This window comes from Nicotiana tabacum, chromosome 13, assembly GCF_000715075.1.
Source record: "Nicotiana tabacum cultivar K326 chromosome 13, ASM71507v2, whole genome shotgun sequence".
Classification (NCBI taxonomy): Eukaryota; Viridiplantae; Streptophyta; class Magnoliopsida; order Solanales; family Solanaceae; genus Nicotiana; species Nicotiana tabacum.
Window position 1 is genome coordinate 132,440,716 of NC_134092.1, and position 12,760 is coordinate 132,453,475.

General features: G+C 39.7%; 1 protein-coding gene across 1 annotated transcript; it reads left to right on the forward strand.

Annotated features, from left to right (window-relative positions):
• Positions 1-1,816: 1,816 nt before the first annotated feature.
• Positions 1,817-8,307, forward strand: LOC142168367 (uncharacterized). Its single transcript, XM_075229047.1, has 3 exons — positions 1,817-2,038; positions 7,326-7,722; positions 7,820-8,307. The coding sequence occupies exons 1-3, from the start codon at positions 1,817-1,819 to the stop codon at positions 8,305-8,307; spliced, it is 1,107 nt and encodes a 368-aa protein (XP_075085148.1).
• The last annotated feature ends 4,453 nt before the right edge of the window (positions 8,308-12,760 follow it).

A 12,760-nucleotide genomic window follows, 5' to 3' on the forward strand; every position in this document is an offset into this window, starting at 1 on the left:
AAGTCCAATTAGAGCATGTAGAGGTGAAACTAATAAGTGAAAAACTCAAGCATATCAAGTACACATTCATACATAGTGAATATAAGGACCTAAGAACCCTAAAACGCCAATTTTTCCACAAATAAGTCCGAGCACGCACTCGTCACCTCGCGTACACGAACTACAATAAACATAACAGACTGAAATCCTAAGGGAAAGTCCCCCACACAAGGTTAGGCAAGATACTTACCTCAATCCGGCCAATTCAATACTCAATTTAGCTTTTTCTTTATCAATTCATCAATGTTCGGCTCAATGTAGCCAAAAACGAATTGAATCCATCTAGAAATGCAAGAGAAAATAATTCCAAATAACAAAACTATGATTCTTATACAATTTTCAAAACATCAACAAAAGTCAACTCCTCGGGCCTGCACCTCGAAGCTCGACAAAATTTATAGAAATCGAATACTCATTTCGATACGAGTTCACCCATACAAAAATTATCCAATTCCGATACCATTTGGTCCTTTAAATCATCATTTTACATTTTTGAAAGATTTCCTAATTTTTTCCAAATTCCATCCCAAATCATGAATCAAATGATGAATTCAATGATAGATTCATGTATTCTAGCCAAATCCGAGTTAGAATCACTTACCCCGATGAATTTCTTGAAAACTTTCGAAAAATCGCCTCAAACCGAGCTCCCTAGGTCCAAATATGAAATAAAATCCCCAAATCTCGTATTTATAATGTACCTTCCGGATTCCCTCACCGTGGACTGCAGAAAATCACCGCTGACCGCGGTAAATTCACTGCTGCCGCGGTGGATTTTGACTGCAGTGATAGATTTTAGTAATTTGGCCATAACTTTCGCTACAGATGTCCAATATCTATTATAATATGTTTCTGCAAACTAGATTCAAAGATCTACACCTTTCGTGTTTGAATCATCTCCAAATTCCTTGTAGATCAAAAGATATAGACTTCTGAAGTTGGACCAACGACCTACGGTTTCTTCATGACCGCAGACAACGGACCATTTTCCGTGACCGAAATAAAACCACCACGCCCCGCGGTAAAACTTCCACCCCAGCTGTAACTTTAAGCACCAGAACCAATACCTGAGCCCGGTAATGCCCGATCGCTCAAAACTCACCTGAAACACACCCGAGGCTCTCGGACCTCAACCCAAACATACCAACACCTCTCATAACATCATTAACACTTAGTCGAGCCTTCGAATCACTCAAAACAATATCAAAAGACCAAATTAACTTTGGATTCAAGCTTAAGAACTTAGGAGCTTTCAAATTCCACAAAAAATGCCGAAACCTATCAAATCAAGTCCGATTGACCCCAAATTTTGTACACAAGTCATAAATGATATAATGGAGCTATTCCAACTTCTTGAGTCGGATTTTGATCTCGATATCAAAAAGTCAACCCCTCGATCAAACTTCCAAACTTCGACTTCTCGTTTTCGCCATTTCAAGCCTAATTAAACTACAAACTTCCGAATAATTTTCCGGGCATGCTCCTAAGTTCAAAATCACCATACAGAGCTATTGGAATCATCAAAAATCCTTTCTGGAGCCGTTTACTCAAAAGTCCAATTCTGGTCAAATTCTCACCGTTTAAACTTCCAAAACTAGATTCCTTCTTCCAAATTGACTCTGAATCATCCATTAACTGAATTCAACCATGCATGCAAGTCGATACTCATATTCTGAAGCTGTTCAAGACCGTACGCTGCCGAACAGAGCTTAAATTCTAAAAATGACTGGCCGGGTCTTTACGGATATATTTTGAGAATCTGGACTATTACTTTGAAATGACAGAGATAGAATCTGAGAATGAAGGTCAAACAATAAACATTGAAAATATGCAACAAACTATTGGAATTACTGAGAAACTAGTTGAAACATTAAACTCGTTTAGTAGTCATGAGTTTGACGATTCTGAAAATGAACTATTAGATTTCAATCCAATGCTTGATAAGGGAGTTACTGGAAAACAACGCGTTGAAGGTGGTAGAGAGCGTATTAGTGTCGAGGTAAAAAAAATTGTCAAATGAAAAAGGGGATTTTGATTGCGTGAATTCTTCGGACACTTTAAGCTTGGATAGTGATTCAGACAATGAGAGTTTTGATTTTCCGAAGTACAATCCTAAAACTGATGAGAAGAATCCTGTACTTGCTCTTGAATATACATTTGGAAACAAAAAAGAGTTTAAATATGCTGTGGAAACTCACGAAATACGAGCTGGAAAGTGTATCAAGTGGTGCAAAAATGACAAGATAAGAATAAGAGGTAAGTGCATACTTCCGACTTGTGAGTGGGAAATAATGGCTTCAAGAATGCACAGGGACAATGGATTTCAAATAATAACTTACAACCTTGAGCATAGTTGTAAAAAATGGTATAACCGTAATAAGACGATCACATCTTCTTTTATTGCAAGGAGATATCTAGATACAATCAGTTCAAACAGGGATCTGAAAGTTTCTAAATTCAGAGATATAATTAGTCGGCAACTTAAAGCTCACATTAGTTTACCTCAATCTAGAAGGGCTAAAAGAAAGGCCATCGCTGTCACGACCCGGATTTCCCACCATCGGGAGTCGTGATGGTGCCTACTAACGGAGCTAGGCCAGCCAAACTTTAAACATTCTCTAATAACTTCTCAACAATAACAATATACGAAAGCAATTAAATAAAAGCAGAAGACTTTAAGTTTATAAAACTGAAATTCAAATGCGGAAGTTTAAGACAAATCTCTACCCAAAATTTGGTGTCACTAACTCACGGACTGCTAAAGAGTGCTACAAACAAGTCTGAATGAAAATACAAAATGTCTGTCTCGGTACAATGAAGACAAACTAAACATGGAGAAGGACTTCGGTCTACGAATGCCAGCTAGGCTACCTTGAAATCTCTGGACTGAAGTCAGCTCCCGATCAATACGCTGTTGTTGCGGTCCTAAAGCTGCTCCGGTACCGTAATCTGTGCAAAAAGCACAGAAGTACAGCATCAGCACAACCGACCTCATGTGCTGGTAAGTGTCTGGCCTAACCCCGGTGAGGTAGTGACGAGGCTAGACCCGGCTACCAGATAAACCTGTTTAGATATTTATGTATACAAAAGTAACGGAAATAACAACAGAAAATATCAACTAAAAAGGGGGTAGGAACATGCTGGGGGAAGATACAGTTATAACTAAAGAGCCTAAATACAGGTAAATCCACCAACAAAACTCAAGTTCGGAAATAACACATTTATCCCATACAGTGCATCACTGTTGCGGCGTGCAACCCGATCCGTGTAGATGTTATCTATCCTTGTTGCGACGTGCAACCCGATCCGTGCAGATAATATTTATCCTTGTTGCAGCGTGCAACCCGGTCCGTTCGGATATTATGTATCCTTGTTGCATCGTGCAACCCGATCCGTGCGGATATTATTATCCTTGTTGCGGCATGCAACTTGGTCCGTTCGGATATTATGTATCCTTGTTGCGGCGTGCAACCCGATCCGCTAAGATCATGTTTTCTCTTCCAAACATTTATCACAGCTATAGAGCAAGGGAAGAATAGATAGTAGAGAAATCCCGGCAAGGCAACATATCAACTCAACAAAATTCCCGGCAAGGGAGTAAATCTATAATACCAATAAAACCTCCCGGCAAGGGAGCAACACCAGTAACCTACACATCCCGACAAGGGATTTATCACGTCTCTCTCCTTTCCTTTAACATCTTATTCAATAGCATTTATATCGTTCGAGCCAACGCTCCAAAGAATTCACAATTCATAACTAATCCTCGTACTTTTCACATAAGACCCACGGTCATGCTAGACACCAGTGCATAGATACTCGTTACCATGTCTATACACCGTACTCGATCATTTAGCAATTAGCAATTAAAACACTCTAATCCTATTCCCTCAAGCCAAAATTAGATCAAACACTTACCTCAAATGCTCCAAACTCAATCCACGCATCTAGTATAGTTTTACCCCTCGAATTCACCACCCAACCACTCGAATCTAGTCATAAATTACTTGAATGCATTAATAAATACTATTGGAACTAACCCCAATGCATAAAAATAGTTTTTACAAGGTTTTCCCAAAAAGGTCGAAAATGCCCCCGGGCCCACATGGTCAAAACTCGAGGTTCGGACCAAAACCCGATTACTCATTCCCCAATGAATCCAAATATATGCTTAGTGTTGAAATCATACCTCAATTTGAGGTCCAACTCCCCAAATTTAAGAAAAACCTAAGTTCTAACCAAAACCCCCAATTCCCATTTATGAAAATCCTTGATTCAAGTTGAAATCATGTTAAAAGATGTCAAGGAATAAGGAAATTAAGTTAGAAATCACTTACCAATCGTTTTGGAGAAGAAAAGTTGTTTGGAAAATCACCTCTTAGGTTTTGGGTATTTGAAAAGTGGAAAAATGACTGAAAATCCCGAGTTTATATACTTTGCTGGGGGTTGGCGCGGACCGCGCAGAAACGTACCGCGGCCACGCCGAGGGAGGGAAGAAGTGGGCTCTCTGAACCCACCCAGCGCGGACCGCACTGATTTGGTGCACGGACGCGCTGGCCGACCTGGCTACCGACCCTCTGGACCCCACCACGCGGACCGCACAGAAAAGCATCTCGGCCGCGTGGCTTCCAGCGTGGACCCCGTGGAAATGGTCGCGGCCGCACTGGGGCCTGCAACACCTGAACCTGCTATTTTTAAGTCTAAAACCTCATGGGCCCCACTAAAAACTCACCCGAGCCCTCGGGGCTCCAAACCAAACATACATATGATCTCGAAAACACCTTACGGACTTACTTGTGCGATCAAATCGCCAAAATAATATCGTAATCAATGAATCAAGCCTCAAAATCATCGTTTCCAATTCAAACTCCTCAAACTTCTAACTTTAGATATTTAGGTCCGAAACACGCCAAACGACGTCTGATTTCGACCAAACTTAACAGAAAGCGCTTAGCGCATATTTAAGACCTGTACCGGGCACCGGAACGAAAATACGGGCCCGATACCTATATTTTCTAACTCATTTTCATTTAAAGTTTTCATATCATTTTCAGAAAAATAATTTCTTTCAAAAATTCTTTACTCCGGCTCGGGACCTCGAATTCGATTCCGGAAATATGCCCGAGTCCCATATTTTCTTACGGACCCTCCGGGACCGTCACATTACGGGTCCGGTTCCGTTTACCCAAAATGTTGACCGAAGTCAACTTTAACAATATTAATATCAAAATTCATCAAATATTTCACATAATTCGCATATTTCAACATAAAAGCTTTCCGGCTATGCGCCCGTACTGCGCACGCAAATCGAGGCAACTAAAAGCAAGGCTTTCAAAGCCTAGGAATCATGGAAAAGGAAGGAATCCGGTGATGACCCCTTTGGGTCGTCACATCCTACACCTCTAAAACAACTGTTCATCCTCGAACGGACAAAAGAAAGAAGTACCTGAGTCGGGAAATAGATGAGGATAACGGCTCCGCATATCAGACTCGGACTCCCAGGTCAATGCCTCAGGAGGCTGACCACTCCACTGAACACGCATTGAAGGAAAACTCTTCTACCTCAACTGTCGAACCTGCCGGTCTAAAATAGCCACCGGCTCCTCCTCATAAGATAGGTCCTTGTCCAATCGGACTGTGCTGAAATCTAACACGTGGGTTGGATCGCCGTGATACCTTCGAATCATAGATACATGAAAAACTAGATGCACAACTGACAAGCTAGGCGGCAAAGCAAGTCTATAGGTCACCTCTCCCACACGCTCAAGAATCTCAAATGGGCCAATGAACCTAGGGCTAAGCTTGTCCTTCTTCCCAAATCGCATCACGCCCTTCATAGGCGACACACGGAGCAACACTCGCTCACCAACCATGAAAGCAATATCTCGGACCTTGCGGTCTACATAACTCTTCTTCCTAGACTGAGCTGTCCGAAGTCTATCCTGAATGATCTTGACCTTATCCAAGGCCTCCTGAACTAGGTCTGTACCCAATAACCGAGCCTTTCCCGGCTCAAACCATCCGACTGGGGATCGACACCGCCTACCATACAACGCCTCATACAGAGCCATCTGAATGCTGGACTGGTAGCTATTGTTGTAGGAAAACTCTGCTAAAGGCAAGAACTGGTCCCACAAGCCTCTAAAATCAATGATGCAGGCTCAGAGCATATCCTCTAATATCTGAATAGTCTTCTTGGACTGACCGTCCGTCTGGGGATGAAATGTTGTACTCAACTGAACCTGGGTGCCCAACTCTTGCTGAACCGTTCTCCAGAAATGCGAGGTAAACTGCGGGGCCCCGGATGAATAGAATACCGAGAACTATGGGACTTCGCTAAAATCAACTCCCGAATACCGTCAACATTGGGCACACAAACTCGCCCCTGCAGTCTCAATACTCCATCATCTCCCAAGGTCACTTTCTTGGCACCTCCATGTTGCACCGTGTCTCTCAGGACACATAAATGGGGATCATCGAACTGCCGCTCACGGATACGCTCCCACAACGACGATCGAGAGATCGTGCAAGCTAACACCCTGCTAGTCTAAGACCTCCCGGCCCCACTCAAAACTCACCTGAGCCCTCGGGACTCCAAACCAAACATATATATGATCTCGAAAACACCTTACAGACTTACTTGTGCGATCAAATCGCCAAAATAATATCGTAATCAATGAATCAAGCCTCAAAATCATCATTTCCAATTCAAACTTCTCAAACTTCTAACTTTAGATATTTAGGTCCGAAACACGCAAAACGACGTCTGATTTCGACCAAACTTCATAGAAAGCGCTTAGCACATATTTAAGACCTGTACAGGGTGCCGGAACCAAAATACGGGCTGATACCTATATTTTCTAACTCATTTTGATTTCACGTTTTCATATCATTTTCAGAAAAACAATTTCTTTCAAAAATTCTTTACTCGGGCTCGGGACTTCGGATTTCGATTTCGGGAATACGCCCGAGTCCCATATTTTCCTACGGACCCTACGGGACTTTCACATCACGGATCCGGGTCCGTTTACCGAAAATATTGACCGAAGTCAACTTTAACAATATTAATATCAAAATTCATCAAATTTTTCACATAATTCGCATATTTCAACATAAAAGCTTACCGGCTACGCGCCCAGACTGCGCACGCAAATCGAGGCAACTAAAAGTAAGGCTTTCAAAGCCTAGGAAGCATGAAAAAGGAAGGAATCCGGTGATGACCCCTTTGGGGAGTCACAATCGCATTGCTTGATGGTAATATTAAAGATCAATTTTCTATGTTGTAGGACTACATCTATGAGCTTAAAAGGACAAATCCAGGTAGTTTGATTCATGTGAAATTAACAGAAAATGAAATAGCTAACAGGTCATATATATTTCACAGAATTTATATATGTTTTGCTGCTCGTAAGGAAGGCTTCAAGGCCAGTTGTAGAAAGATAGTTGGTGTAGATAGTTGTTGGTTAAAGGGACCGATGTATGGAACTCAATTGTCAATAGAAGTTGGACTTGATGCTAATAATAACATATTCCCAATCGCATATGCAGTTGTTGAAAAGGAAACACGGGATACGTGGTCATGGTTTTTGAACTACTTGTCTATTGATTTGGAGATTGATGATTATGGTGGTTGGACCTTCATGTCAGATAAACAAAAATGTCTTCTTGAAGCATTTATATTCGGTTTATTGGATTTGAGCTGCTTTTATATTCAAGTTTTGCTTTCTTCAACATTTTAGTTTGAAACTCTTACTGAAAAATATGATCTTTTTTATTGAAGGTCTTCTTCAGGCATTTAACGATGTGTTGCCATTCGTCAGTCATAGATTCTGCGTGAGACACCTCTATGACAATTTTAGGAGGACTGGCTTTAGTGGTTTCTCCTTAAGGAATGCATTTTGGGCTGCTGCAAAGTCTATGATGGTGAAGTTCTTTCATGATCGCATGTCTGACCTTTTAAATTTAGATGCAAATGTTGTTTCTTGGTTAAATGACAAACCACCAAGTGAATGGTCTAGATCTCACTTCAATCCAAATGCTAAGTGTGATATCTTGTTGAATATCATGTGTGAATCTTTTAATAGCATGATACTTGAGGCTCGAGACAAGCCCATTATAATATTGTTAGAGAAATCAAGATACATATTGATGGCTTGGATACAAGCTAACAGGGATAAAGGAGAAAAATGGAATCTGAGTGATGTTTGCCCTAGAATCAAGGATATTTTACACAAAAATGAGCTGGCAGCAGCTACGTTTATTCCTTAAAAATCAAACACCTGGAATTATTAAATCCTTGGAGAGAGCATGGATGATAATTGGGCAGTGGACCTACATAACAAAACATGTAGTTGTAGAAAGTGGACGATAATCAGATATCCTTGCAAGCATGCCATTTCGGCAATTTGGGCTAAAAATGATGAGGTAATTAACTACGTAAATGACTGCTACATGGTGGAAACATATAGGAGAATTTATGAATATGCTATTCTTCAAATTAATAGATCACAATTGTGGCCTAAATCTAGTAAAATTCCTCCTTTGCCTCCAAAGAATGTGAAACAAAAGAGAGGAAGAAAGCAAAAATTGAGGAAAAGGGAATTTGGTGAAGCTGGAGCGAGCAGAACAAGGATGAAAAGGAAGCAAACAACTATTGAATGTAGCATTTGTCATAAGCTTGGTCACAACAAGAGAACTTGCAAGTTTAGCTATGTGGAGAGAGAAACTGTCCTAAATGAACCAGTCTTTTGGCAATCAACTACATCATCACATCCTGAAAAATTACCGGTATAATATTTGAATCTGACGTAATTTTTAAGTCGCCTTTCTATTTACAAGTTAAAAGTTAAACCATGTTTTCTCTATTTTGTAGGTTAGAAGAGGAGAATTAAATGAGGTAAAAGTTGGATGCTCTTTGAATTACTTTTACTGCTATTTTTGGAGGGCGTTTCACTCATGGTTGCTGCTATTTTTCTTTTGGGAAGCTGAATAGAATATGAAACTATTAAAACTACTCAAATAAGTTCCATTTACATATTACACATTAAACCATATTTCTGTATTTTGTAGGTTAGAACAAGAGAAGTAGAACAGGGTAGTTCTCACTACTATTGAAGATATTCTACTATTGGAATTCTTAGATGCTATGTCGTGGAATGACTAAAATTACAATAACTGAGGCAACCAAAAAGCTCCTGAGACCTGCTAATCAAACAATAGTATTAATATTGTTCAGCTTAAAGCCACCCTCATCTGGTCTTTAATGCAGCAGAACGGCTAAAAGAAAGAATCAAGGCACAAGATTCATTGCTTTAAAGAATCCAAACAGAGAAATAAGTTTAATCAGAGGGAGGGCAACAAAGAGGTGAAAGTGCAAAATTGCAATAGTGTAGCAATTTGGGCTATACACACATATCTTACACTTGATACCTAGCTGAACAATCCCAAAAGTAGCAAAACAAACTTGCCTTTTTAACATAATGAGTTGAACAATCCCACTTGATACTTGAGTTGAACAATCCAAAAATTTAACATAATATGTCTAAATAAAAGAACATTGTACGCCCAAAATCAACCTATGTCATAGTTTGCATAAATCAGAATTGAAATATATGCTGCCTCAATGATGTAAGATGCTATTGTGACATCTAATTTTTCCAATTAGAGAGCCTGGACAGGTCTCAAGTCTTTGTACTTCGCTTTCTCTGTCCTAAAACACTAATATACAGAACCTGTAAATTCATCCATTAAAAGCACACTAGCCTCCATTTCCAACCAAAAGGTTGTGAGTTCGAGTCACCCCAAGAGCAAGGTGGGGAGTTCTAGGAGGGAAGGATGCCGGAGGTCTATTGGAAACAGCCTCTCTACCCTAGGTGTAACGACCCGACTTGTCATTTTGAGAATTAGCATTCTGTTCGGTGGCTTAAGGTCTTGAGAAGCTTTGAAATGTTTATTATGAACTGCAAGGGTGGTCAAGTTTGGTTTTTCAGATGATTTGGGATTTAATTGAAAGAACAATTCTTGTTTTGGAAGCTTAAGTTGAAATAATCGACCGGATAGTGAAATATGTGTAAACGACCCCAAAATGGGATTTTGATGGTTCCAATAGATCTGTATGGTGATTTCGGACTTCGGAGTATGCCCGTATATTTATTTTGAGGTCTGTAGCTAAATTAGGCTTGAAATGACGAAAATAGGAAATTTAAGTTTGGAAGTGTGACCGGGGAGTTGACTTTTCGATATCCGGATCGGAATCCAGTTTTGAAAATTTGAACAGCTTCATTATGATATTTATGACTCGTGTGCAAAATTTGAAGTCATTCCGGATTGATTTGATAGGTTTCAGCATTGAATGTAGAATTTGGAATTCGTTAGTTTTCATTAAGCTTGAATTGGGGTGCAATTCGTGTTTTAGTGTTATTTGATGTGATTTGAGGCCTTGAAAAAGTTTGTAATATGTTTTGAGACTTATTGATATGTTCGGATGAGGTTTCGAGGGGCTCGGGTGAGTTTCAAAGTGGTTTTGGACCATTTCTAGGCCATTTTTAACTGCTGGTGTTTTTGGCTAGAGCAGTGAAGTTTTAGATGCAAAAGGCTTATTTTGGGAGCTTATATCTAGCAATCTATAAGGAATTCGGAGATTATCAAAACATGAAAGTTGTAACCCATTGTATCTAGTTTTCATAAATTTAAACCGTTTGGAAGTTGGAGTTGCGTACAAAACGTTATGGTTGATACACTACAGGCTGTCTGGAAGAGGTTTTGGAAGAGTTTAGTGTTTTAAGCATGTAATGATCCAAAGGTCCATTTTTAGTTCTAGAGATCAAAATTTGATTTCGAGACTTCTGAAATTTTTATAATGAATTATAGAAGTAATCTGGAAAGTTTGGTCTAATTTCGTCAAGTCGCGATTGAGTTTTTAACGTGAAACATGAGTTAATTATTTAACGAGCGAAATGGGTATCGTGCTAAGCAAATGAGCTCCAAATTGAGTTTCAATTGAAGGACTAGGTCCATATTATTATTTGTGACTCATAGGAACAAGAATCATCGAATTCCGAGTTCGTATGATGGAGTTAGAGCATTTTTAGTGAAATTAAAGACTGCTGGTGCAGCAGGATCTGGTGTGCACCTTTAGCAAACATATGTGACACTTATAGAGACGGTAATTTGGCCTTTAGCGACCAGAATCGTGTTTTTAATGTTGTTCTATTTTTTTTTAGCCCATTTTGACATTTTTGGGCTAAAGAACACGGCCTGGGGCAATTTTTGAGCAAGAAATCATGGGACATCTTGAGGTAAGTCACTTGTGATCATTTCTACTTCATAATATTGAATTATCATGGAATAATCCGACTAGATTACATGTTTTTGAGGTATAAATTGAGGATTTGGACCTAGGGATTTGAAAATAAGATTTGAGGATTTGAAGGTCGAGTTGATGTCGGAATTTGGTAAATTTGGTATGATTGGACTCGTGGTCGAATGGGCATTCAGATTTTGTAACTTTTGTCAGGTTTCGACACGTGGGCCCCATGGGTAATTTTTGAGTTAATTTCGGATTTTTGTTGGAAAATTAGTATTTTCATATGGAATTAATTTCTATAATTTGTGTTGACTGAATCGAATTAATTATTAGATTCGAGCTGTTCAGAAGTTGATACGCGCATAATGGAATTTCTGGAGCATTGTTTAGCTTGCTCTACATTGGATTCGGCTTATTTGAGATAAGTAACTCTTTTAAACTTAGTGCTGAGGGTATGAAACCCCGAATTATGTGTTATGTGATTGATGTTGAGGTGACGCACATGCTAGGTGACAGGCGTGTAGGCATGCACCCTATAAATGGTGACTCTATTGTTTCCGGGACACTGTGTAGTGGTCCTACTTTGTTGATATCTGTGTTTTCACCATGTGATAAGTAAGCTGTATATCATGCTAGATATCATGTTCAGGCTTTATGCTGATATTGTTGGGACCCATAGTGGTCGTTTCTTGCTGTCATCTCACTGATTTCATTGATATTTCATACTCAGTCATATTCATTTATTCATATAATATCTTAGTCTCAATTGTTATTATTGATACATTATATCATCATTTTTGGGCTGATTTTCATGACATTTTGAGCCCGAGAGACTGGGGAGATTGATGACTGAGTGAGGCCGAGGGCCTAATTGTGAGGATGATTATGGGATCGGGCTGCACGCCGCAGCATGTTGTTACTAATTTATGATTGAGTGAAGCCGAGGGCTTGATTGATTTATGGCACGAGGTGGCTTGTTATAGCGCTTGGGCTGAAGGAGCCCCTCCGGAGTCTGCACACCCCCAGTGAGCGCAGATACCTACTGAGTGCGAGTGCCGAGTGAATTGGGAGGATTGAGTGATTGTGAGGCATGAGTGACTGTGAGGATTGAGTGACTGGGAGGACTGAGTGACTGAGAGGATTGAGTGACAGGGAGGGCTGAGTGAATTGATACTCTAAGAGTATACATATGGTTTTGTCACTATTTTGCATTGCATTGGCATGCACATTGAATTATAGGCATAGAGATGTACTTTCCTCATGCCAATTGAAAAATGAAATCTCTTATTTTGAAAGAAAGTTTTATGGGAAAGATCATAGTTTTCAGACTTACTCATATTTTGGTGATTTCAGTGAAAAGAATTGAGTTTTACTATTATACTTGAAAAGAAAATATTTTTTTTGGAACTGTGAACG